General features: G+C 48.5%; 3 protein-coding genes across 6 annotated transcripts in view; 1 reads left to right on the forward strand and 2 right to left on the reverse strand.

The window, feature by feature from the left end:
- Positions 1-684: 684 nt before the first annotated feature.
- On the reverse strand, positions 685-20,027 carry CENPI (centromere protein I). Of its 4 annotated transcripts, XM_075573067.1 has the most exons (22): positions 19,901-20,027; positions 18,959-19,033; positions 18,334-18,561; positions 17,863-17,994; positions 17,589-17,707; positions 17,099-17,206; positions 15,864-15,912; positions 15,154-15,200; positions 14,876-14,965; positions 14,561-14,695; positions 14,095-14,259; positions 13,850-13,970; positions 12,003-12,091; positions 11,770-11,887; positions 11,512-11,576; positions 6,333-6,427; positions 5,823-5,955; positions 5,603-5,727; positions 5,234-5,276; positions 4,795-5,028; positions 3,414-3,455; positions 685-3,243 (listed from the first exon to the last, which is right to left on the reverse strand). In XM_075573067.1, the coding sequence occupies exons 3-22, from the start codon at positions 18,437-18,439 to the stop codon at positions 3,100-3,102; spliced, it is 2,160 nt and encodes a 719-aa protein (XP_075429182.1). In that variant the 5' UTR covers positions 18,440-18,561; positions 18,959-19,033; positions 19,901-20,027; the 3' UTR covers positions 685-3,099. The 4 variants fall into 4 exon arrangements, with proteins under 4 accessions (XP_075429182.1, XP_075429183.1, XP_075429184.1 ...); XM_075573068.1 differs by lacking the exon at positions 18,959-19,033; XM_075573069.1 differs by lacking the exon at positions 19,901-20,027 and having other exon boundaries at positions 18,959-19,056.
- Positions 20,028-23,767: 3,740 nt separating this feature from the next.
- Positions 23,768-25,724, reverse strand: TMEM35A (transmembrane protein 35A). Its single transcript, XM_075572663.1, has 2 exons — positions 25,710-25,724; positions 23,768-25,597 (listed from the first exon to the last, which is right to left on the reverse strand). The coding sequence occupies exons 1-2, from the start codon at positions 25,722-25,724 to the stop codon at positions 24,977-24,979; spliced, it is 636 nt and encodes a 211-aa protein (XP_075428778.1). The 3' UTR covers positions 23,768-24,976.
- Positions 25,725-25,841: 117 nt separating this feature from the next.
- The window catches only part of LOC142467231 (uncharacterized), a 9,772-nt gene continuing 8,016 nt past the window's right edge, over positions 25,842-27,597 (forward strand). The window contains exon 1 of the mRNA XM_075572664.1: positions 25,842-25,851. Within this exon, the coding sequence (XP_075428779.1) occupies positions 25,842-25,851 (10 nt within the window). The remainder of the gene's footprint in view (positions 25,852-27,597) is intronic.

Raw genomic sequence — 27,597 nt, forward strand, 5'->3', positions numbered from 1 at the left:
ATCAAGGATAAGGCAGTGTAAAACAGAAAGGCCTTGCTGGGGCAAATAGCAGGCAGGTACTCACTCAGAGTCCAGGGTGAAAAGGAAGTGAGGAGCAAGGGTCACACTAGAAGTGAAGTGAGACTATACCAACTGTCAGCAAGGACAGGGGGGGTAGGAATAGCCCACTCTCAGCTAGGCGAATAGGAGATGCAGGCAACCAACACAGGCTGTGTAAACATGTGGCAATAATGTTGCCTTTTCACATGCAGCTAGCTGCTGGGACAGGGAGAATAACAGGCAGCTAAACTAGGGAGATATGAATCCCATGAGCTGCAAAGGGAGACAGAAATGTAAAATCCTGTTCCAGGACACATTTCACGTGACATTTAAGAGATTACACAGCCATATAATTTACAGCAGTAGTACCGTGGGGAGCATTCTGCAAAACCCCGAAGCAATTTGCAGTTTTACTCGGATTTTTTTTTTTTTTTTTTAAATCTCAGAGCTGCTACCCATAATATTGATGTTCTGTTTAGGATTTAGTTTAGGGTACAGATGTAGTCCAGGAGTATTTCTTTTTAAAATGGGGTTAGGTAAACATTGCAGGGCTGATAAGACTCCACGTGAGGGGGAGAGATGCAATGTAGGCCAAGCTTCTATGCCCAATATTTTGTTAAAAATAGAAACAGACACACCCACGTATAGGTTGGAAAGGATCTTTATTACAGAAGTGTATATACAGATAATACAATTTATATACAGAAGAGAACGCCAAACCCACGTCAGATTTGGGATTCTCAGCCCTTTTTCTGCTAGAGCTGCTTGCAAAAGTTAATAAAGTTAGAGAGACGAGCGTTTAAGCATAGCCCTGAGCTGGCAGAATACAATAATTGCAGGCAATTAAAAACAAAAATCGGGTGAATTTGAAAGGCCATTTTGGAGCTGTGATGTCACTTCCTAAAAATGAGACGATGCAGTGAGACTTCCTGATCTCAGGGAGGGTTAGGGAGCAGCCATATTGAATCTGCGCCATCATTTCGATTTGACAGCAATGGCACTGCCCCGCTGAGTCTCTTTAGCATGAAGGTGGCCATCTTGAAACTGTGATGTCACTTCCTGATCAGTAGTAGGGTAGTTCTAATAAAAAATATTTAAGCTGAGAATTAAAGGGAAGCTGGACATTTTGTCTGTGATGTCACATACTGACAGATGCACTGCAACATAACCTGTTAAGAATGGCCATTTTGAACCTGTGATGTCACACAGATGCACTGATGACATCAAACCACCCTTGCTGTCTTAGCCCAGTTAGACGATGGCCATGGCCCTCCTGTGACCCCATAGGGGTATGTAATCAGGCCTGATACCTTAGAACAGTCAAGCATGACCACGAACATGTACTTTATACACGTCTGATGGCAGCCATGTCACCTCCCTCCGATTTGGTATCAGTTCCACTGCTTTTTTGCATCAGCGTCTATATTAGGTGCAAGGCTAAACCTAAGATCTCTTAATAAATCAATAATGGATAAATTTACAACAATCTCCCTCCCCGCTACTAGCAACAGGTTGGACCTCTCAGTGCCACCTCATTCGACGCTATTGTCAACATCATTGGAATTGTGTGACCAACGAATGGGGGGTATGGGCAAAGCTGCGTCCCAAACGGGTTGGGCCTCCTGGTGCCATCTTGTTCTTTGGAGAGGCCTTTAAGGCTGTTGTGATGTACTCATTATCTACGTGCACATGATAATGACCATCATAGAGTAATCCAAAAGACCAAGAGGAACGAGAGAAAGCCAATTACCGGACACTCACACAGCCCAATTCTGATCTTCTAGAAACATTAATTGCTTTTGATACTGCTACCTGTACCACCGTTAGGGGCTTCCTTATCCGCCGAACCATTGACTTCGATGTGGAACGTCATCCAAAAACAGGACTACAAATAACAAAAAAAACGTGGCTATAGAATAAGCCCGTTCATCGCTACTTTAATTCTTTGTGTGCCCTTTGAACGTAGCAACTACATCCTGGGGTCTGACACTTAAAGGGTTAAAGCAGTGCACCCTAACTTTGTTTTCAGATATAGTACTGGAACCGGTGAAGTTACCGGGAGTTTAAAACTCCCTCAGGGGAAAGAAAATGGCTGCCAAATCTCAGGCCAATAGGAAGTTGCAACATCAGCTGTGGCTTTCTATTGGATGGCCATTTAAATCTCCTTGAAAAAATAAATAACTAAAATCAGGAAGTAAGACCGGTAACTTCACTGGTACCTCGGGAACCAGAGGGTTCCCGGAGATAAAAATGGTGCGGTTCATCCCTGGAGGTTAGTACGGCTGCGTCCATGCAGCAGAAGACCACATGGATGCGTGCGCGCGAGTGACATCACCCACGTTAAGTGGAGCGTTTTGTGGACAAGGTAGATGCGCCGTGGGGTGTGTGCCTGATGTCACGGAGCTCACGTGACCTGCCCGTTGCGCCAAGGAATCAGTTTGAACTGATTCGCGGACCGCGCGCCCCCTCCTGCTGTTGCGGTCTATGGGCGCGATCAATGCCTTAAGGCAATGTGATGGCGCCGCGCACGCCTCCGCGGTCTCTGGCAGCATGGACGCCGCCTTACGGTGGATCGCTCCTTTAACAAAACCTTACAAACACTGATATCACCACCCCAGCAAATGTCAGCAAAACTGTGGGGGCCCACACTCAAACAATATTGCATTTTAATGAAAAAATCCATAGCAATGAGACCCTACTAATGTCCGAGACGCCGACACTAAAAAGCAGCGAGACTGACCCCAAACCAGCGAGACCTCCAGAAAGTCACGCCCCTTCCCCCGTCTGTAACATACAGAAGATGGATGAGGTGTGGAGAATTGGCATCCGTACTGGGTCACTCTCTTAGAGAATCCTAAAACCTCACAAATAAGTTCCCAATTTGGTCCAGACGACCCCCTTCACAAAAGTGGTTCGTATTAACCCTTTCGGTGTGAGAGGGGCTAGCAATACCTAGAAGGATCTCTTCTTTCTCTAGCCCCCCCCCCCCCCACATAAATACTCCTCCAACGGCGGGAGCCAGAACCCTATATAGTAATGGGGTTTTGGCTGTGAAGGGGATCATCTCTGCGATGGAAGGTGGTCACGGGTCTCCTGTCGCTGGGAGCTGCTGGACACACGGTTGACGCTGCTCTCTATGAAAAGTTGAAGGCCCTCCAGCCCCTGGCTGTATAGGAACTCCAAGTATTTGTTCCAACGTTTACCCTATAAGACAGAAAGAGTGGGGGAATTTTTTAATTTTTAACAATTCCCTATATGTAAAAGGGAGAAATCAGTCTTCTCTATGAAAGAGCACACGGGATTCGTTGGAGTTAATAGGGTCAGCAACACATCCCTCTGGTAGGATAAGGGCATCTCACATGAGGTTACGTTACCTTGATCAGACGGAGTTGGAACATCTTATCTTCCGGGAACCACTAGAAAAGAAGAAACTCCTTTTACCCTGTGGGTCGGTGGGGTGAGCGGGGCACATGGAGATGTCAAGCAACATGGAGCATGACGGAGGCTTCATTCAAATGGAGTGAAAAGGGCTTCTTTAGGCTGCGCTTATAGTGCTGGCGACGGATGACGTCACCCATCGCCACTAGCGAAAGTTATTTCATTTTAAGCGACGTCGCTGGCGACAAGGGTCAGTGACGTCACGAAAGGGGGCAGGGTCGCGGTCTCTGATTGGTATGGGGACAATCACATGTGGCGACTGTCTCTAAAAAAAAAAAATCAATGAGACCCGGCGTAACATTTTTGATCGCTCCGTCGCACTTACTATAAGCGCTTGCGACGAAGTCAATGTATTTGTTTCAGAGCGACGTCGCGTCGCCAGGCACTATAAGCGCAGCCTTGGTTACACGGAGTAACGCTGCAAGTCCACAGCTCGAAGCCAGACGACAACAAGGTCTACTTAACCTGTATTAGATATATTAAACACAAGATGGCCGCACACACTGGGCGAAACGACTCAAAGAAGGAAGTCGTGATGACGGTAAAGAAAATCAGAAGTACTCCATTTAGCGCACACAAATATAACAAAGGGATGGGCACAGCATAAATATGCAAACATATATATTATTGGCCCAGAAGGGAGCTGAAACGTTGGGTCAATAAGAATTTGTTTTTGCATAATTGCGGTGTGCCCATCCCTTTGTTATTTGTGTATTATGGTACACTCATAGCAGCAACCTCTCCATTAGTCTTCTCTATACTATTTAAGTGTGTACACACACACACACACACACACACACACACACAATGGGTGAAGAAATAAAAATGGCAGACATATCACAAAAACAAATCACCATTGTTGGGTCAGGGATGGTACTCAACTGGACGCCAAGGGATATCAAAAGACCACGATGAGTAAAAAGTAAGATAGGAGGATGAAATCAGAAAATGCCCTTCAAAACAGATTAACCAACCTTATTTCTATTTTCCTAGCCATTTAAAATGTTACTAGAACTTTAAATAGGCCCGAAGCCTGGAGTAGAGTGTTCACATGGCAACCTCTGCTTTTTATTTTCACTGGCTCCTCCCCAGCAGGCCCCACTGAGCTGGTTTCTTGCACACGTCAAAGCAACTTCACAATGAAGCTGCGCTCCCCTGATAAGGCTCGGCGAGGCCTAATGATATCAGTTGGAAAGACATAGCAACTATTCGAACTGCTGGTTCAGGCTAGTTTATAGAGATGAAACCCATCCCCTTGGACCATGTTAGTCCATGACTGAGCGCTCTGGCAGTTCCTGTAGGTGTGTGCCACCTTACCTGGCGCAGGAAGAGGGTGGCGTGCCCCATCAGAGCCGGATGGTACACGATGTTGAAGCTGTTTTTGTAAGTTAGGACCCCGGTCCTCTCGAGGACATGCGGCTGCAGCTGGATGCCCTGAGGGTGGGTGTCCTGGTGAAAGCCCTGGGAGGTCCACAAGCAGCCCACCATGGCCGTCAGGTACTGGTTATACTCCTGGAAAGTCTGGCTGCTGATGTTCAGGTTCATTGGGCCCTGGAGGACAAAGGAGTGACGGGATGTGTGAGGGATGTGTGCAGACAACACCTTTCATAGGCCGTGTGTGTCATTGTCCCACTGGTTCCTTCTGTTTGTGTCACCCTGCGGGGGGGGGGGAGACAGACTCCATGTCCCATAGCACCACTAGTCACATCCCCCCCCCCCCCCCCCCCCGAGTCCCTCTTCTCATGTCCTCCCCTACCTTTTTCTCTTTGTCTTTCGCTGCCACCAAGTTTTTTCGGTACCTGTGAAGAGCAGAAAACAAATGTCACAGACACACAGACAGAGGGGAGCGATGGGACATGGAGTCTGTCCCTCCCCGCGCAGGATGACACAGACAGAAGGGAGCTATGTCCCATGAAAATCGGTGTATACTTTTATACTATGTATACTGGATCACGTCTGTGTATAGATTGCCAGCTCTTCAGTCGAGTGCAGCCAGCACTGTTCCATCTCACACAAAAGACATCATCATGGATTGATTCAATTGCAAGCTCTTGGGTCAGTGAAACTGAAACCCAAACACATAGTGCTGTATACACCTCCCACACGCACGGTACGTAGCCTCTACCTGTACATGATGTAGCAGAGCTGGTTCAGGTTCACCGAGTCCATGCTGAGCAGGGCAGGGTAAAATACCCCCGCCGGGGGCAGGATCACCATCGGCAGGCCGAACCGTACGTACATGTCACACACCTGCAGGGAGAGAGAGGGGGCTAAGAAAGAGCCACAACAGTGCAGCAGGGAAAGCGTCCTGAAAATGGCAGGGGGGTGAGGAAAAGAGCCCTCACCGTCTCGTAGAAGTCCAAGATAAAGTGGAGGAGAAGGGAGCTACTCTGAATTTGAAGGCCCAGTGTGGAGAGGCGTCCAGTGAATTGGATCAGCTCACCAACGCTGTTCAACAGTCCGGACATGGTGTCATCCCTAAGAAGGGAGGAGGGATTTGTCAACCAATTATTTTATTATCCCTTATCCCACCCCGTTCTTATTACAGAGATACAGGGGGGTGAAGGTGAGAGAGAGTGGGGGGGGGGGGGAGGGGGCGTGAGGAAAAGAGAGAACGAGAGAAGGGGGAGTAGAGAGCGAGATTGGGGGGGGAGGGGGTAGAGATGTAGGAGAAAGACAGGGGGAGGAGGGAGAGACTTGGACGCAGTGACACCAGACAGGAGGAAATTAAACCCCGTCCCAGGTCTCAGCTCCCAGTGTTTACAATGCGACTTTAACAAGAGATTTAAAATACACTATTAGGATGCACGAGCCCTAATAACCCCCAATTGTGGGTGTCGCCATGCCGTTCTTACATGGAAATGCCCTGTGTGTGCACGCACTCAGCGGACACCGCGTGCCAGAGCAGCCAGTTCTCCAACAGCGCCTTCAGACTCTCGATGATGCTGCACTGCAGGGGGTTAGGAGACACAAACTTGTTATCTACACACCAACTAAACCCGCTTATAGGATTCATGACTTCGCGGCCCGCTCCGGGATGAAACCCTGCACCCCCCTCTTGCAAGTTCTACCAATGCAAACCTAACAGGCACAGAGTAGGGATTGTTAGGTAAAGGCGCTAGCCTTAAGAGTGGGCAGGTCATCAGCGAAGAATCTTTTGAAAGAGAAAAGGAGGAGGAAAAGATGAAGGGAGAGCAGAGAGAGGGTGGAGACTCGTGTCTACCCTACTACCAAGAAGCGATATCCAAACTCCTACCATCCAGATCATCAACGCAGAGTTGGCAAAAAGATGCACATCTCTTCCCCACGTACACCTGGCTCAGCATGACGCCATCAAACCACAACATCTACATGACCACACGCACCTAAGCCAGCAAGGCTCGTGCTACTTTGCAAAGACCCAGAAAGATGTCAAACTTGGAGAGAACAGTCAGATACCCCCTGCAGGACAGGTCTCTGCACCATGGTCCCAGACTACACAGGACTCGCGAGACACAGAGGTACCCACACAGACAGCAGCATTGGAACAACCACCCAGCATCACACCAACAACCTCCAGAACCAGACCAACCACTAGCAATGAACGCCATGAAATACGGGCGCTGCTGAATACCTGTTCCATTCGCACCAGAATGGTGCAATTATGCAAAATTCTAGTTACGTCAATACCATTTAAAAAAAAGCAGACACCTCATATGCAAAGAAAGAAAGAAGTACATACGTACTAAGAATGCAGCCACATTTATCAACAAAGTCTAGTCACTGAAATAATACAAATAATCTTGCAAATGAGCTCTCTGGAAGGAAGAAGATATCCCAGATTGGATTTTTTTATAATTAGCAGCTGGAACATTCAGGGCCTGAATGCTTCAGCATTTGGGTCTAAAAACACAAGACCCAGACTTTATAAACAATGTGACAAAACGTAGACATTTTTATCCTCCACGAAACATGGATCCAATCGGAGGAGATGTCTCTCATATCTATGGGTTACAAGCAGCTCCTAGTCCCAGCCCAAAAACAAAGGTGTGAAACGAGGCCGCCATTCAGGAGGAATCATAGTATGGTACAAGGAGGATCTAAAAAGCCAAATAAACCCAATAAAGAGAGGAGATCCCCACACGTGGCTACAAATAAAAGGCTTCCTATTCACCCATCAATATTACACATACCTATGTGCAGCATACATCCCCCTCCTCCGACTCCCCATACTACGAGCCAGACATCGAGATCCTGCAGACAGAGGCAGTCCACTTTCCTGGACAAAGTGCTGATATGTGGAGACCTCAAAGCCAGAACAAGACTACATATCTACAGATGGAAATAACACTTGCTGTCATACAATAGCTGTGTCACTCCAAAGACAGAGCTCCGACAGCCCAATAAACAAGAATGGTACAGAGCTGCTGAACCGGTGTCACGCCTGGGACTGTACAATCAATGCGGATCAATGGACAGACATGGGGAGACTCTTTGGGCAGATACACATACAGCTCTATGCTGGGCAGCAGCGTAGTGGATTATGCAATCACAGACACAGACCCACAAGCCATCAGTGCTTTCCTAGTTACACCAGCATCCCCCTCTTCCCGACCACAATCAACCCCTGCTCTTTATTAAAGCACAGCACAAAAAAAAACCTCTCCAACCTCCATAGCCTGAAAGCCACCTACAAAAAGGGACAAAACACAGAGCCTTGTGACATACACAGAAACAAACAGCCCAGGAGCGAGAAACCTGCTCCAAAGCTTCCACAACACAAACTGCGAGCAGAACAGACACAGAGTAAACTTGGCAATAAGAAATCAATAAAAATATTCGATCTAATAGCAAACAAATCAAACATGAAAAAAAAAAAACTCAGCCCCAATAGACCAATAAACGCCAAAATCAAATAAAATGTTTTTGATAGTGAATGCAACACCCTAAGAAAAAGCCTACAAACAATGTATAACCAAAAACAGAGACCCAAACAACACAGAACTACAGACAAGGTACCACCAACACCTGAAACACTACAGGCACACCCTAAAAAAGAAAAAACACAAACACGTTGCCAAAAAAAAAATTGGATGAAAGAATTGAAGAAGCATTGGATGAGAATTTGTTTTGGCAAACTTGGAACCATCTTGATGCAAGACAAATTAACCGGTAGGTGGCCATTCAGAATGGCAACAATTGGGGAAAAGACTTTGAGGACATTTACCAAGAGATGCCAGAAGGAAACGTCACAAGAACAAAAACAAATCCTCAAACAAACAATATTGGAGAACTTTATAAAATATAATCAACTGCCCCCCCCCCAGACATACCAATCACAATCCAGAAAATGAGGGAAACATTTAAAACGAATAAAAACCAAGTAAGCCAGAGGACCAGGTCGCATTCTACATGAGACGCTGACGTACAGTAACCCAGTGATACAAGAAGCTTTACTCAATGTTAAACCTCGTCCTTACTACTGGCTAATTCCTTGGTTCCACAGTTCAAAGAATGATAATCCCTATTCACAATGAGACAGGCTGGACCCATCCAATTACAGAGGCATCTGTGTCAGCAGCACCCTGGGGAAACTGTTCAACAGCAGTTTGAACAGCAGAATCCTCACCTTCCTGACAGAGCAGTGTACACAGAGTAAGAGCCAGACAGGCTTCCTGCCAAACTACGGCACCACAGATCAAATCTATACCCTTCACAGCCTGATCAATAAGCACATCCACAACACCATCAAGGGCAAAATCGTTGCTTGTTTTGTGTACTTTAAAAAGGCCTTCGACTCCATCTGGCATCCAGGTCTATTGCTGAGAATAATATGAAAGCAGAATAAGGGGTGAACATAAGACACTATTAAAATTATCTACTCTAAAAACAAAATGCGGTGTGAAAGTAAATAACAAAAAGGACAGACTTCTTCCGTCAAGGTCATGGTGTTAGACAGGGCTGCAGCCTGAACCCCACACTTTGTAACATATACATCAATGAGCTTGCAGCAGCCCTAGAATCCTCTTCAGCACCTTGACTCCCATTGGCTGGCACAGAGATTGTCTCTACAATACGCAGACGATCTGCTCCTACGGTCACCAACAGGACAGGGCCTCCAACCGGACCTGGTGATACTAGAAACATTCACCCAGACCTGGGCACTATGAACCTATACAAAACCAGAATAATGGTATTCAAGAAAAAAAAACTAAAAAGCATCCGACCAAATCACACTGAATGACAATACACTGGAACGTGCAGCGGTGGCTACACATACCTTGGTCTAACAATCAGCTCATCAGGGAAATTCAACCTGGCCATAAATACACTGAAGGAGAAGGCCCGCAGAGCATTCTATGCAACAAGGAAACAGCTGTGCCATCTCAAACCACCAATAAGAGTCTGGATGAAAATATTCAACAGCATCATCACACCCATCCTTCTGTATGGCAGCGAGGTGTGGGGTCCCGTGACATACCACGACACCACAAAATGGGATAACAGCCCAACTGAAATACTGCATCTGGAATTCTGCAAACACCTTATCCAAATACACAGGAGTACATGAAACGGTGCATGCTGGGCTGAGCTAGGCCACTTTCCTCTATTGCTCACTGTACAGAAGAGAGCACTGAAATACTGGGCTCACAAACAGGCATCCGGTCTTACCGCTACAGAGCAATGAGAAGCCAGGACCGCCTCACTAAACCCTGTGCCAAACAACTTGTCCTCTCACTCCCAGAACAAAACCCTACACAGATCAACCTGCCCCAAAAAATATACAATCAACTCAATCGCCAGCAAAATGAAGAAGCAGTATGTGACAATGTGGGAAAATTATATCCAGCGCTCAAAGAAGCTGGAAACCTACCACAGCCTACAGAGAGATACACTCTGGCACCCTACCTACTGAAGGTACAAGAACCAAAGCAGAGACAGACCTTGGGCCAGTACAGAATGAGTGCCCACAGCCTGGAAATAGAAACAGGCAGAATCAGACAGAACTGGAAGCCTCAGGAGATGAGACTGTCAGTGATGTGAGCTAGGAGAGGTAGAAGATGAAACACACTTCCTGCTGCGCTGTACGAAACACCCTGAAGTGAGGAGTGTCTCATCAAGAACGTCAATAATATAGGAGAACCAAAAAAATAGCGATCCTCCTAGAAGACGAAACCACAGTACTGGCGGCACACTATATCAGCACCTGTCACAGGCTGAGAGATAGGCAGGATGAGGGAGCGGGATACACAATATGCAAAAAAGTAAACATAAAAGAGGAGTATATAGTGCAATAATGCTTAGAACAACAAATGGTGGTGCTGTAATCTCCAATAGTTATACTCACATAAGTGTGAGTATATTGGGCATATCACACTCTATACCTAGGTGTGCAGAAACAGGTACACAGTGTGTAGTAGGTAACCTCCTGATAGAGATGCTGTGCGGGTGTACTAGAGTAGGAGATAGGAGAACACCATAGTGCAGACTGTATAACAATACTTTAATAAATTGGGACCCTCCCAAATGCGCACTTACAAGATGTGCAATAAAAATGAGCCTAAAACAAATTAACCGGAGCGACGCCGTTCTCACCGCCCCTTTCCCACGATTGAGTCCACGCCGATTGGTACAAGTGACGGACAGGTGCTGCCTCCAAAAGCGGCCGCTGGAAACCGCAGCTGAACTCCACAGTGCTTCCTCTCAGTGTGGCTCCATCTCCGAGAGGAAGCACTGTGCAGTTCAGCTGCGGGTTTATACCCTACATTATACCCTACCCCCTGTTATTCATGTTTTAGCAATACTGAAGTGTTTTTCTGTAATACCAATAAAGCTTATTTGATGAGTAGAGAGAGAGGGGAGGAGAGAGAGGGGGAGAGAGGGGGGGAGAGAGAGTCTGCTTGGAGACGCGATCCCCGGGGCATGCTACATATTTAGACTGTCAGCTCTTTGGGGCCAAGGCCAACAACGACTTCTGTGTAACCTTTACGGTTAAAAGGTGCCAGGGATTTGGGGGTCGGTGTGTGGGGAGGGGGAGGAATGGGGTTCTCTCACCTTGAAATACACAGAGGACGAGACAAAGAGTTGAGCCAACGGTTCATAGAGAAGAACTTCCACCTCTGAAAGAAGAATTCAGGAGGAGGTTGATCCATGCTCCTCAGTACCACTATACAGTACATCCCCCACCAGCAGCAAAACCCAACGAGGGATAGAATTTCCTTAACCAACAACCTGCAGAGCCGGAGATACTGCTGACCCCACAGGTCACAATCTCATATCCCAGTTAGAAAGCCCACGTTCCGGGTGTCTCACCTGAAGTGGACGACGCCAGGGGCACCCAGCTGACCAGCTGCAGGATCTGGGAGCGGTGGGAGCCGTTCCAGTGAGGAAGACACCTGTAGACAAACTCCTCACAGCTGGAGAGACCCTCCTGAGAGAGACACAAAAGGTCATGGAGAGGGACACTGCAGACTGTCACTGTCCCCCTGCGGAGGAGGGACAGGTTCCATAGCTCCACTGCCACCCTGTGGGAGGGACAAACTCACCTGTAGAAACTGCTGGGCATTCACGACTGTCTCTAGAAAGGTCTCCACTTCTTCCTTGGCTCGTTTATTCCCGTTGTACCAGGCACACTCTGGGAAGGGGCATCAGAGATATTAGCAACAAACCCCCACCCAGAACCTGAATCCTAACTCGGGGGAAGAAACCCAAACACACAGGATAATCCGCCTTGCATGGAGCATGGACACACCTAAAAAGGTGCATTCCCAAATAATCTAATTGGCTTCCTTCAACAAATCCAACTGTACTAAAAGCAAAAATGTGGCTGATCTCCCCCACCTTTGTAAATTAAATCACAAATTGCCTCTCTTAGGGGGTCCTTGAGGGGGGCAGTTTTTGCCAATCAATGGTTTTCTGTACCCTTATCCCACCCTGTGCTTAGAGTCAATAAAGTTACAAGGGAGGGGGAGAGAGGAGACTTTGCCGGTGTACACTTTTCTTGAAAAAATGAAAGTTGCAAGTGGTGCTCACCTTGCTCAAAATACATGCTCCAGCATGTGGCTGTGTGCCTGCATCAGCAGGTGCTGCGCCCAGATCTTCATGCACACATCGCTCTCACTGTATTCATAAGAGACTCTTACTTTAATCAGGTCAACATCTCAGTGTTCCTTTCGCAGACAAGTCCTAACGAAGGTGTTAAAGGAACCAAAACGCTGACCTGAATAAAGTAAGTCTTTTATGAAAGGATCATATGCTCCATATACCCCCCTCCCCCACGAGATACATACCTTCATAGGTATAAATGTCCCAGTCAATAGAAAGTCACAAGGGATGATGGCACGGCCTCCTATTGGCCCACGGGACATATAAGCCGCTATTTTCCGATAGCCCCACATAGCCCTGCCGGAGCTGCTACCGGCACCCCCTACGGAGGCAAGTATCTTTAAAAGCAGGGGGTGGCCGAAGCTGAATTTAACAGGGTTCAGCTCCGGAGACCCCTTGCTTCAACCCTAAAAAATAATAATAAAAAGAAGGAAAGCAGGATTGCCGCTTTAAAACAATGAGATTGGAGAGCAACATCTGTACACGAACTCGTGTTTAAAGCTGCAGTTCAGTCAATATCCTGCATGTGTGTTTTTTTTAATAAATCAGTTCTGTAGTAAGAAAAAATACTTTTAGCATTTTCTGTTTTTAAAAGAACCACTTTGAAAGACCAATTTTCTTTTATTCTATTTTAACAGCCATTTGCTAAGGCACTGCCCCTTCATGTCCTGTCACAAGCCCTGGCACACCCCTTTGTCAGCCCTGCCCTCCCTCTAGCACATGTCAGTGCAGGAGTGCTCATGAATATTCATGAGCTTCCACTGACAGACAAGCAGAATATAAACAGATCCCTTCACTAATTATGTCACCAAATTTCGACCTATCAATACATGGAGAACGAATTGACCGGCAGCTATACAGTTCTTTAGGTAATTAGAGATTGCCCACATAGAACTATTGAAGTAAAAAAATAAATTAAAAAAAAAAAAAAAAAGACTGAACTGCAGCTTTAACACACAGAGAGAAATCAGACAAGAGAAAATCCAACCTCTCCCAAGTCTCCGCTCACCACTTTTACAAACTGATCCCGTAAACAGGTCACTTTGCTCCTAGGAGGGGTTGACATCCTAAAGTCTGCTCCAGCTAAAAGGAGACATGGGCCAGGCAAGTGACGAGAATTACCACGGGGAGAGGATGCCGGGTAAGAGCAAGTAGCTTATGGTGGCCTAAGGTGGCAGAGGAGCACCCCAAAACCCGTATAGAAGTTGGACAGAAGGCTGCCCAGTGAACCATTCCCTGCTCCCCTTTGCCACTCCAGACCATTTACTCAGTGTTGACCTCTTCGTACCTTCTTGCAGGGTGGACGCCAGCCAGAAGTTGAGACGCAGGAAGGGGGAGTCATCTTTGATGCAGTTGATGTAATGGAGAAGCAGGGGGCTCTTCAACACAGAGCCCATCTGAGCCGGCAGCTGAGAGACAGGGACCATCATTACACCCATGAAACAAGTCACTGTCATTAGGTCACTTTGCTCCTACGTGGGGCTGTCCCTTTAACCCGTTAAACACGTCACTATGTCCCCATGGTCCTGTTACCTCCAGACGATGGATGTTCTCCAGTAGCTGTGGGAACGTGTGCAGTTTCTCCACGGGGAACGTCTGGTTATCGGTCAAGATCTGGTTACTGGTGATGGGACCTCGGCTCCCCGCGGGGTCTCCCAGGCTGCTGCACAAGGGCAGGGTGGTGTTACTGTTCCATTTCTAGCAGAGAGCAGAGGGAACAAGGATTACTACCCCCAACATCCTCACGCACGCAAACGGCGGCAGTGCCATCCTCACGCACACACAGGGCGGTAGTGCCAGCCTCCCCCTCACGCACACAGCGGCAGTGCCATCCTCACGCACACACAGGGCGGTAGTGCCAGCCTCCCCCTCACGCACACAGCGGCAGTGCCATCCTCACGCACACACAGGGCGGTAGTGCGAGCCTCACCCTCACGCACACAGCGGCAGTGCCAACCTCACGCACGCACACAGCAGCAGTACTGTGTGCAAGACTCACTCTTTTCCGAGATTGTGGTGGGGGGCCCGTCTCTCCAAAACGCAGCTGCAGACTGGCTGCTGGGTCACCCATGTTCCTCTTGTTCACGGACCGGAGCTCCAACCTCCACAGCACATGGGAACTCTTGAAATATGTCTGTGGAGAGACCACGCAAAAATTAGCGAGAGGACGGCCGGCTCCCAGAATCCTTTTCACCACCGTACATGTGTGCAAATTATACACATGCTTTCTGTAATTCCTATTAGACTAAGTTCCATATCATTGTACCAGTTTGGTACCTTCGTACGTGTCCGCCCCTCCCTCCCCTCGACTCACCTTCACCCTGGCGGGCAGCGAGAGAGTGACTAGTCCTGGGCAGAAGATCTTGTAGATAGAAAGCAGGCCGAGCAGGTGAGGCTGTAAACCCTGTGTAAAGAGATACTCTGTATCATTATACAGCAAAGCATGTTCCTTATCAGTGTGTAGATACCCAACATCATAGTATGTTTATTAGCATTATACAGCGCCCCATACCATTATACAGCGCCCCATACCATTATACAGCGCCCCATACCATTATACAGCGCCCCATACCATTATACAGCGCCCCATACCATTTTAGACTGAAGTTCCAGAAGCTTCCGGACTCTGAAAGGTTTCACTAGAAAGAGAAAAGACAGATTCAGTTTGCAGTGCCACACCCAACCCGCACCTGCCGGGGGCGCCACGCTCTGCCCCAACCCCCACCCGCCGGGGTGCCACACTCTGCCCCAACCCCCACCCACCGGGGGTGCCACGCTCTGCCCCAACCCCCACCCACCGGGGGTGCCACGCTCTGCCCCAACCCCCACCCGCAAAGGGTTCCATGCTCTGCCCCAACCTCCACCCGCCGGGGGTGCCACGCTCTGCCCCAAACCCCACCAGCCGGGGGTGCCACGCTCTGCCCCAAACCCCACCAGCCGGGGGTGCCACGCTCTGCCCCAAACCCCACCCGCCGGGGGTGCCACACTCTGCCCCAAACTCCACCCGCCGGGGGTGCCACGCTCTGCCCCAAACCCCACCCGCCGGGGGTGCCACACTCTGACCCAAACCCCACCCGCCGGGGGTGCCACGCTCTGCCCCAAACCCCACCCGCCGGGGGTGCCACACTCTGCCCCAAACCCCACCCGCCGGGGGTGCCACGCTCTGCCCCAACCCCCACCCTGAGCTAGCAGCGCAACACCCTGCCCGGATATAAACACTGCTTTATAATGCGTTGCTGGCGCATCTGGCTTCTAAGGTATTATGGGACCCTGACAAGCCAGCGCCGTGCAGGGCCACATACCATTCTCCTTCTGGGTGAGCAGGTACAGCAGGTGACACAGGTAAGGACACTGAGGGGTGACAACATAACAGCGTTACACACACCCCTGAGAATCAGACTGTATACCGAGTTATGGGAGGAGGCGTCACCAGCCTGTGTGTTCCTCCCCAAAAATGGCTACACAGCGGTGTTATGGGATGAGGTGTCGGGCCCCTGTGTCCCCCACCCCAGACATGGCTGCACGGCAGTGTTATGGGATGAGGTTTCGGGCCCCTGTGTCCCCCACCCCAGACATGGCTGCACGGCAGTGTTCTCTCACATTCAAAAAGGTAGCTAAAACCTGTCTTTTTCCTCCGCAATATAACAAAGATACGCCCTTTCCTCTGTTGCTCGACTGGTAAAACTCTGACTCAGGCCCTCATTCTCTCCCGTCTCGATTACTGTAACCTCCTGCTGTCCGGCCTTCCTGCCTCTCACCTGTCTCCCCTACAATCTATCCTAAACGCTGCTGCCAGAATCACTCTACTCTTTCCTAAATTTGTCTCGGCTTCTCCCCTGCTGAAATCCCTCTCCTGGCTTCCTATCAAATCCCGCATCTCACACTCCATTCTTCTCCTCACTTTTAAAGCTTTACACTCTTCTGCCCCCTCCTTACATCTCAGCCCTAATTTCTCACCTTACACCTTTCTCACTTTCTGCCCCACACCTCTGGAATGCCCTTCCCCTCAATATCAGACTAGCACCCTCTCTATCCACCTTTAAGACCCCTCTCCCCCCTTAAACCACACCTGCTTAACAAAGCGTATGAGTAGCTGATACTTTACACTTCATAAACCTTGGCCCCCTGCAGACGCAGTTACCAGAATGCCCTCCTACTGCCTCTGTACATCCTACCTACCAATTAGATTGTAAGCTCTTCGGGGCAGGGACTCCTTTTCCTAAATGTTACTTTTATGTCTGAAGCACTTATTCACATTGAGTGATTTGTATTATTAGTTATTTATAGGATTGGTCACGTGTATTACTGTTGTGTAGCGCTATATAAATAAAGACATCCATGGGATAAGGTGTCGGGCCCCAGTGTGTGCTACCCCAGACATGGCTGCACGTCTGTGTTATGGGATGAGGTGTCGGGCCCCTGTGTCACACCCCAGACATGGCTGCAAGGCAGTGATATGGAATAAGGTGTCAGGCCCTGTGTATTCCTCCCCAGACGTGGCAGCATGGTGATGTTATGGGATGAGGGGTTCCCGTACCAGCCGGTCGTCCTGCAGGAAGCAGAAGAAGAAGTTGTAGACGGCGCGGAGCTGGTCCTTCTGCTTGATGAGATCAAACACGGTGATCAGCCAGCGCAGGAACATGACCTGGAACGGGACAGCCGGTCAGGATGTGGGGGGCAGAGGGTCATACCGAGGGGGTCAGGTATGTACGGGAGCTACGTGTCATACCGAGGGGCCGGCTGCATGGGGGTGTGCGCGTAGGAATGGGGTCGACTGCATTGGGGGGGGGGGGGTAGGAGGGGGAAAAGAAGGTGTAGGAATGGGGTCGGCTGTATGTGGGGGGGTGGTGTAGAAATGGGGCAGTGGGGGGGGGAGAAAGGTGGAAGGTGTAGAAATGGGGCCAGCTGTATGGGGGAGGGGGGAGGTTTAGGAATGGGGTCGGCTTTATAGGAGAGCGCCAAGATGTAAAACAAAAAACAACAACCACTACACACACACACACACACACACACACACGTCTCGTTACCTGGGTGTTGGGGGAGCATCTCCCCACACAGAACAGGGACACAGCCCTAATAACGGCACTCTGAGGGACCTCGCTGGCCGGGACCAGGGACTTCAGGACTCGAACGCTCACAGAATCCGCTAAATTAAACACAAACGATAGTGAACCGATGACCTAAGGACAGTGACGTGTTTAATGGGTTACAGAATCAGTTCCATGTAGGAGAAAAGTGACATGACAAGTAGTAGTGGTGAGGCACTGCAGGAGTAGGGCTATCGTGGTGAGGGTTTCTTACCGAGGTTTCCGCCGAGTGCCAGGCTGAGCAGGATGTCGATGCCATCGGCCGGGACCCCCCACTGCTGCGCAAAGCTCTCCACTGCGCAGACGTGCTGAAGCAGGACAATGTTCCCCTTCACCTTACTGTCGACTGAGGAAACAAAGGAGGCAAAGTACAGGACAAACTAAAGAGGACCTATCAGACATGGAGTCTGTCCCTCCCCCCCGCAGGGTGACACAGTGACACAGACAGAGGGAAGCTACGTGACAGAGTCTGTCCCTCCCCCCCAGAGGTGACCGTACACAGACAGAAGGGAGCTACGTGACATGAGTCTGTCCCTCCCCCCCAGAGGTGACCGTGACACAGACAGAAGGGAGCTACGTGACATGAGTCTGTCCCTCCCCCCCAGAGGTGACCGTGACACAGACAGAAGGGAGCTACGTGACATGGAGTCTGTCCCTCCCCCCGCAGGGTGACTCGGTGACATACCACTCTTGAAGTACTGCAGGGCCTCATCGAGGCGCTGGGTGCTGACTTCCTCCAGCGCCCCCTGGCTCCCCCCTCGCTGGCTGCGCCTCGGCTGCTCCCCGTCCATCCCAAAAGGGCGGTGGGGGAGCGTGTCTCGGCGGTGCCCGTCTCAGTGCCAGCTGGGAGCAGGGGGTGCACGCATTTACCCCTCTCCAACGCCGATTCACTCACGACGTAACACCCAGTGTCCTGCAGGAGAGGCATTGCGGTATATTACTAAGCCGTCATTACATCTTTAACTAAAAGTGACCTTTGAAGTGGGTGAGCCAGGGTTAGTCCGCAGCGCCAGCTCTTCCGGTATACAGATAGGACTACGGTTAGTAGCCAGAGAAGTCATGTGGTAGACCGCAGTGATTATGAATTGGAGGAACATTTAGGACGACCTCCGCCTGGGTGGTGTGCTTCCCCTCAACTCCAAACACACCAACTCCAAATTTGCCATAGGTTTTAAACGAGAAGGCTGGGATTTGAAGTCCCGGTATCACCTCCTACATGGGTGCAATTACAGCGGCTGCTCACAGGCCCCTTCCACCCGGTTGATGGTCTCCATACATCTTAGCCCCTGGGTAATTGCACTTTCACTCACAATGTATTATTTTGCTCTTCATAGAAGGAATGGCTGGGACGTATCCGGGATTGCTGAATAAAAGGTCCCTTGAGGCTGGATTAAAGGTCCACATATAAAACAGAAACATACTGTAGAACCGCTGTAAATAAACTGACTTTTGTACAGCAGCCGAGTACCATGGTCTTGTCTAACAGTGTATTATAGACTATTCTACATCACTACTTGTGCAATGGGTCCATGACAAGACAAGTAGCAGAAACGTGTGTGCGTCATACTCAGATACGCACCGCTGTACTGTGTTTAGTCATAGCGCAATTAAGTACAGCATACAGCAATATGGACGCAATCTATATACATGGAAAGATCTATGCAATGTTACTATATACACACTGATCTCACAGATATTTATCAAAGTAGATGTTTTATATAGCTATGGGGGAAGGAAAAATACTGAGAAGCACTCTACCACCAGGTCAAAAATAAATGAGCTAACCTATCAAACCTAAAAATATATGAATAAATATCATTGGTGGTGCACCAAAGAGCAAAAGAAAATATGTAACAAAAGAAATAACAGCATTAAAAAACATATACAGTGTATAGTGGTCACTCTTTGATCATTTGACCTCACAATACATAATTATATCAGTCAAGTGCTAAACCTATTTTTGAGTGCCCCTATTTAATACAGTATCTGTCTTCTGGGTGCTTTAATTTCTTTTGGTACGTATTATATACGACACAAAAAGATGCAACAGGCGCTAATGCTTCTGCTGACACATTGTAGGACACACACACACACACACACACACACACACACACACACACACACACACACACACACACACACACACACACACACACACACACACACACACACCCCCTCCCCTCGATAAAGTATGACGTCACAAGACGTCAGAGAACAGGTCATATTCACACCGCTAAGGAAACTGTACACACCTCCCTGTGCCGGTCTCCCGCGTCGCATGTCACGGTATATCGGGGATTTGTCACTGTTTCGGCGCTAGCGAACGGTCCTGGGCATTCAAATCGATGCGCCGCTGGACTGCGCAAGCGCGGTAGCTGGGAAAGCCCTCCCTCTGACCGCAGCCTGCGCAGTGATTGGCTGAGCATAGATGCGGCGGCCAATCGGAATGGTAAAGTTTGGTCAGAGCGAGGCTTGCAACGCTAACCTTAACACATAACTGTCTGAACATGCGCAGGGGCAACGGTTGGTTGCCATCTTTGTTAAGGGCGGAAATTGATGTCACTATCACAGAACTGAAGCATCCTACCGGACATCTTTGATAAGGGTATATTTGAATATATTTGTTCCCATATCACATTGCCTCTTCCAGTCCCAGGGGTCAGCAGCATGATTCTCAGGGGGAGACTTATTGAAAGGCAGTGGTACTATGCAAAGCATCTAAACCTCTGTAAACACTGGGGTGGAGGTCTTTGGAGCAGCTACAGCGCCCAATATTTTCCATCCTTGCTGCCTCATCGCCCAGCCTCAATCCAGCACCTTGAGTCAGGGTAACCCATACTGAGTAGCCAAACAGTACAAGATGCAATCTCCCTATAAGCAGGACAGCGAGGGTTACACTAATAATTGATATTTACTAACACTAGTTACACATAATGACACTAATAATTGATATTTACCAAGACAGGTTATAAATAATGACACTAATTATACATATTTACTAACACTAGGTATAAATAAATAAAAATACACATAATTATGTTTTAATTCCAATTGTATTAATCGGGTTTTCAACATGACGGAATGCGCCAAAAATCATTGCCTATAACTAATTATGTATGAGTCACATAACACTCAGACCGCGCACATTTTATATAAGTTTGTACGACTTTTTAGCACAAAAACAAATCAAATATGAAATTAGTACATAGAACCCCAAATGTTTCTGTCACGTACGACCCCCTGCTAGCACGCAAACTGCATACGGGACAAGGGTTAATACCGACGCTCGCAAGCGCACCCACTCTTCACCTCCGCAAAGGTCTGTCAAATGGACAATATCCCCTCTTACAGGATCAAGGATCTATACACAGCCCGCAAGCTGCCCCACTCTTCACCCACTCAGAGGTCCCTCAAATGAGTTGTATATACACTCGGCCTGCAAATATATGTTAACATACACCAAACCCCCTCTGTACTTTTCCCACCCAACTTCAATCAAGCCTTTTGAAGCCCAGATTTTTCTGAAAAGACACCACACATATTTGTATTTTCCTAAAACTGTAGCTCCTTAAGCCCCAGAGGGATTAACAATATACAATATCTCATGACATTATCATGACAGTTTCCTTAATGATTTGATTATGTACTGAGCATAAAAGTTAACCCCTTCTCTGCTGCTGCAGGTGGCAGTTCACCGTGGACAGGTTAACCTGTTGGTTGCCATACTGCACATACAATTCAACATGTTCATGGCTATATCAGGGTGACAGGGAAGTGTTTTCTGTACCCTTCTCCCACCCTATCCTTATCGGAGAGTTAATGAAGATAAGGGGAGGTGGAGAGAGGGGGTTTAACTGTGCAAACTCTTGTTGAACACACAAAGACATCACCCAAAGGGAACCGCCAGATAAAACCAGACCCCTCCCAAGTGTCAGCTCACAAAGTTTACAAACCTTCATGTTTTCAAAACGACAGATTTTGGTTAGAAAAAAAAGAAAGTATCAATCAACTGTGAGCCTCTGCAATCCCTTATTGGTCAAGTGGCAGGCGGACGTCCCTAATCTGACCGAGCAAGAAGTCCCGGTCAGAGGCTACGGGAGTGTCCGTTCCATTACTCGGGATGCCAATTTGAGGGAACTGCAGATTAAGACATTGAGCCGGGCATTGGTTAGCCCAGCACAACTAAACTAATTCCAACACGATTCTATGAGAGGGTGTACAAAGTGCGGCAGTACCAGCGCCAATATCTCACATTGCCTGTGGTACTGCAGAAAGATAAAGAAATTCTGGTCTAAAACCTAATGGTATTTAAACAAGCTGCTAAAAACAAAGCTTCCAGACAATTTTAAACCAATGTTATTGGGATATATGGAAGGCTGGAAGACTTTAACTGTCAGTTTGCCGCAACCGGTGGGAACAATTCTCCTCCTGGCACGCAAGCTGATTCTGGTCATCTGGCTAAAACCATACGCTCCAACAATTAAGACCAGGGGTGCGCAAACTCGGGGGCACGCGGCGGTTGCAGAGGCCCTGCGCTCTTCCCCAAGGAATTTAAATTAAATGCTGGGGGGGGGGGCGTGCGAGGCCTCTGTAACTAACTTATCGTGATTCAGCCGGCCTCGAGCGACGCGTTGCCTTGGCAATGCGGTGTCAAGTGACCCCGCGGCGTCATTTGACGCTGGCACAAAGGTAGGGGGGGGGCGCAAGCACTGGGGAGAGCAGGCAGGGGGCGCAACACCAGAGGTGTGTGCACCCATGAATTAGACAATTAGAATCTTATCTGTTCGCAGTTATGAGAGAAAAATTGGACTCATTTGGAGACATGAAAAGAACAGATAGATTCCTGAGTAAGTGGAGACCCTATAAAAGCAGGTGAATACTGCATGTAACCCTTAGATTTAAACTAAATAGTTAAAACCACATAATACCACAATGTGGTTCCTGACTCCTGAACCCCTACTTGTCGAGTGGTAACTTGTGTGCTGTGCACACTTAATGCTTATGATCTCGCTGTTTGATGTACGCAGAATATTTATCCCTACTTTTTATACAATAATATTTTGATTTACTTCACTATTTGCGTTTTGCGCTGTTTTTTTTGTTTCCACCTCTGTAAACCTAACTTACCGTGGCTCCGGCGGCTTCCTCCATGCGTCGCCATGGCAACGCGGCGTCAAAATGACGCTGCGAGGTCATGTGACGTCACGTTGCTACGGCAACGTGACGTCATGACGCCGGAGCGTGGGTAAGTGGGGGTTGGGGGGGGGGGCGCGGGAGTGAGGGGACCGCCGGCAGAGGGGCACAGGGAGAAAAGTTTGCGCCCCCCTGGATTAAAGGATCTATAAGGTGTTGTGAGCTGAGTCTGCGGCGAGATGTGAGGACCTGCAGAGCGCTTTCTGTCCTTCCTTCTTTCTCTCGCCCCACCCCATCATCATTATTTTTTTATCATTTAAAGCTTAACATTTGTACATAAATGTAATATGCTGAGCTTATGCTTACTTGAATGTTCACTGTGTTTTGCTCATTGTATTCTGTAACCATGCTCGCGACAATAAAGAAATGTATATTTAAAAAAAACGGCACTGCCATCAGTACACTTTGGTCCTAGGACAGACTGACCCCTTAGGCTGAGTCCATGGTGACTCCAGCCGTGCGGAGGCGCGCTGAGGGAAAGCGGGTGCTTTCCCTGGCCTTAGTTTGCGCGCCGTCGGGGGGTGGGCCAGTGACGTCACGGAGCTGGTTCGCCCTCATTGGGCGAACCGCTCACGTGACCGGCCCTGCGCTCTCGTGAGCGCCAAAACTCAAAAAAATTTAAGTGCTACGCCTCCGCACGCCTGCGCTCTCATTGCGGCTGCAGGGGCTCACTGACAAGCGTCAGCGCGCCTCAGCACGGGTCAGCGCCTAAGCGCTGACCATGGACTCAGCCTTAGACATGCCACTTTCACACTTTAAAGGGTCTCAAAAACCTACAATAAATGTACCCCTCTCTAGAATGTATACAACCCCCTAGTATTAAACTAATCCTATCACTGTGAAACAACATTGAGGTTTTGGATATACTATACTGTAGTAGGCTGTCTATAGTAATACCAGAGGAGACAGAACACACACATTCAGAGTTATCAAAAAGAAAACGGACATTTATTTTAAATCTGGAAACAAAATGTGATATCAGGCCAACGGGCAAATTAACCTTTTTAGGAAATTTCACAGCAGGACAGACTTTTTTTTGAAGTACAGTATATATTGTTACAGGCTGGGATTAATATATACCTTACAGCACAACAACACAACAAGGGTCTGAAATTGAGTTATACGTAGTGGTTATATGGGACAATAGCAGTCATAGGGAGAAGTCATATGGGGCAATAGGAGAAGTTATAGGGAGGGGTTATATAGAGTAATAGGAGGAGTTATAGGAAGCGGTTATATGGTGCAATAGCAGTTATAGGGAGAAGTCATATGGGGCAATAGGAGAAGTTATAGGGAGGGGTTATATAGAGTAATAGGAGTTATAGGAAGCGATTATATGGTGCAATAGCAGTTATAGGGAGCAATAGGAGGCGCTATAGAGAGAGGTTATTTGGAGCAATAGGAGGAGTTATAAGATGAGGTTATATGGGGCAATGGGAAGAGTTATAGGGAGAAGTTATATGGAGCAATAGGAGGAGTTATAGGAATGTTAAAGTGAGCAATTCTCTCCCCATACATTGTGGTTGAATGGAACATCCCAACAGCTGTGGGGCAGTTCGCGGTATCCATGGCAACAGGCTGAGCCAATCAAAGTGCTTGATCATTTAGTTACATTATATATTGCTGATACAGTATATAGCAGGGGTGCGCAAAGTGGGGGCGGGGGGGGGGGGGGCGCGGCTGTTACAGAGGCCCCGTGCTTCCCCAAAGGCATGTAAAATAAATGCATGGGATCGCGCGAACCTCTGTAACTACTTATCTTGGTTTAGCAACGCGTCTCCAAGGCAACCGGCGTCAAATGATGTTGCAGGGTCATGTGACGTCACATGACCCCCGAGACGTCATTTGATGCAGAAGCCGTGCAGGGGGAGTGGGGGTGCGAGCCAGAGGGGAGAGGAGAAAGGGAGGCGCATGAAGGTAAATTTGCGCACCCCTGGTATATAGGATGAACTGACCGTCACGGGAAATTAAATGGAGGTCTATAATAGCTGCAACTTCCTGTTCATAAGTGACATTATCACAGTGACTTCCTGTTTCATTTTGTTTGCAAAACCTTCAACAAAAGTTCTAAAATAAACAACTTTTTATTGAATAAAAAAGGGTCTTCAAATTGTTTTGCGGGGGTATTACCCCAACTAAGACACCTTCATCTTGCTGGGCTGTCGGGGGAGATCTCCGCCACTCCCCCGGATCCCCCTCTTCTCAGAAGGCTCGTCCTCCAGCTGGCGGGACACAAGGAGGCGGCAAGTGAGCAGAATCCCAAAGACCAAGGCGTGGGCGTAACGTTTGAGGGGGTCACCCACTAGCTGGTGAAAGAACAGAACGATGAGAACCAGCAGAAGGAGGAGGAAGTTTGCCACGTCCTTGGGTCGCCCGGGGACCAGCGTCAGGACGATTCCACAGGCCAACTCCAAGGAGCCAATTGTTTTCCGCAGAACGACAGAGGTGATCCCGATCTTCTTCAGGCCTGGGAGAGCCTTCACGTAACTCTTATACGCCCGTTTCTGTAGAGACAGAGAGATAAATATATATAAAATAAACGAAATAGAATTAGAAGAGGCTATATCAACCTTGGCCGGTAAGTAACAATGGATGGGAGCCTTTGGAATAAAATCAATAGGAGAATGAAGATGGGATGGAGCGCATTTGGAGGAAACAAGACAATATTTCAAGGGAGCCTTCCATGGTGCATCAAGAAGAAAGTGTTTGACCCGTGTATTCTGCCCGTGCTCACATATGGATGTGAAACTTGGACCCTAAATGTGAAGATAATTCAGAGGCTTCAGACACCACAAAGAAGTAAGGAGAGATGTATGCTTGGTACTACCTGAAGATACAGGGAAATAATGAATGGGTTTGAAACCAAACAAATGTCTGCGACATTATCACAAGAGGGAAGAACTTAAGATTGTGGTGGGCAAGACATATTGCAAGAAGAAATTACCATTGTTGGAAAAAAATGGCACTCCGCTGGACTCCAAGGGAAAGTAAAAGACCAAGATGACCAAAAGTAAGAGGGGAGGATGAAATCAGAAAATGTGTTGGAGCCACGTGGAGAAGAGAGGCTGTAACCGCAGTACCTGGGAGATCATTTTGGAGGCCTTCATCCAGAAGTGGATTGACAAGGGTTGAAGATAGATATATAGAGATAGAGATATAGATATAGAGATAGATCGATAGATCGAGATAGATAGATATGTAGAGCGAGATACATAGATATATGATAGATAGGTTTTACCATACTTAGTTAAGTTATGGTGGGTAAAAAAAGTGACAAAAACCCTCCACAGCAAAGCATATAGCAAATGGAAATATTACTGTATGCTGATTTGCATGTCTTAGGCAGGTCTGCAACCTCGCCTTTCACCATTATCATCCAGCACACAGCACTTCCACTGCAGCAAGGGATTCTGGGGAATTACATGCAAATGAGCACACAGTGCCACCTTTTGCTTCAAAACCATAAACATGGTTCCCTATAGGCTTAAGCTTGCTGCATTGTCACAGCTTTGAGCACAGCCAGGGTTAAGATGCATAGCCAGCAAACCCACCTACAGACAGTCTGTTATTATAATTATTGATTGGTAGATACATAGATAGATTATATTATATCTATCTGCGTGATATATCTTTATGCATGTTATTATATCACTCTGTGTGTTATTATATCGCTCTGCATGTTATATCTCTCTGCGCGTTATTATATCTCTGCGCGTTATTATATATCTCTGCGCGTTATTATATCTCTTTGCGCGTTATTATATCTCTCTGCGTGTTATTATAGCTCTGCGTGTTATTCTATATCTGCGTGGTTATATCTCTCTACGTGTTGTTATATCACCCTGCACGTTATTACATTGCTTTATATCAATCCATATATTATTTTGCACCGCAAGGTGTTGCAGGACTCTCTAGCCTGTAAGGGGTTCATTTCCATACTCTGGGCTTCCCTAGCTGCCCCCTTCCCCCATCCAACAAAGAGACCCCAGGGAGAAGGGAGACAATGACATGTGAGTGGGGCAGAGATAAAAGGAGAATTAGGAGAGAGGGAGGGGAGAGGAAGAGGGAGTGAGAAGCAAATGAGGGAGAGAGGGGGGTGGAGATAAGAGAGAGGGGGAGAGAGAGAGAGATTGAGGGGGGAGAGATTTAGGGGGAGAAATAGAGAGAGGAAGGGGGAGGAGAGAGAGGAAGGGGGAGGGAGGAGGAGAGAGAGGAAGGGGGAGGGGGAGGGGGAGGAGAGAGAGGGAGGGGGAGGAGAGAGAGGGAGGGGGAGTGGGGAGGAGAGAGGGAGGGGGAGTGGGGAGGAGAGAGGGAGGGGGAGGGGGGAGGAGACAGAGGGAGGGGGGAGGAGAGGGAGGGGAGGGGGAGGAGAGGGAGGGGGGAGGAGAGGGAGGGGAGGGGGGGAGGAGAGGGAGGGGAGGGGGGAGGAGAGGGAGGGGAGGGGGGAGGAGAGGGAGGGGGAGGGGGGAGGAGAGAGAGGGAGGGGGAGGGGGAGGAGAGAGAGGGAGGGGGGAGGAGAGAGGGAGGGGGGAGGAGAGAGAGGGAGGGGGAGGAGAGAGAGGGAGGGGGAGGGGGGAGGAGAGAGGGGGAGGAGAGAGAGGGAGGGGGAGGAGAGAAAGGGAGGGGGAGGGGGAGGAGAGATGGGGAGGGGGAGGAGAGATGGGGGGAGGGGGAGGAGAGATGGGGAGGGGGGAGGGGGAGGAGGGAGGAGATAGAGGGAGGGGGGAAGGGGAGAGAGGGAGGGGGGAAGGGGAGG

Source organism: Ascaphus truei, chromosome 16, assembly GCF_040206685.1.
Source record: "Ascaphus truei isolate aAscTru1 chromosome 16, aAscTru1.hap1, whole genome shotgun sequence".
In the NCBI taxonomy this organism is placed as follows: domain Eukaryota; kingdom Metazoa; phylum Chordata; class Amphibia; order Anura; family Ascaphidae; genus Ascaphus; species Ascaphus truei.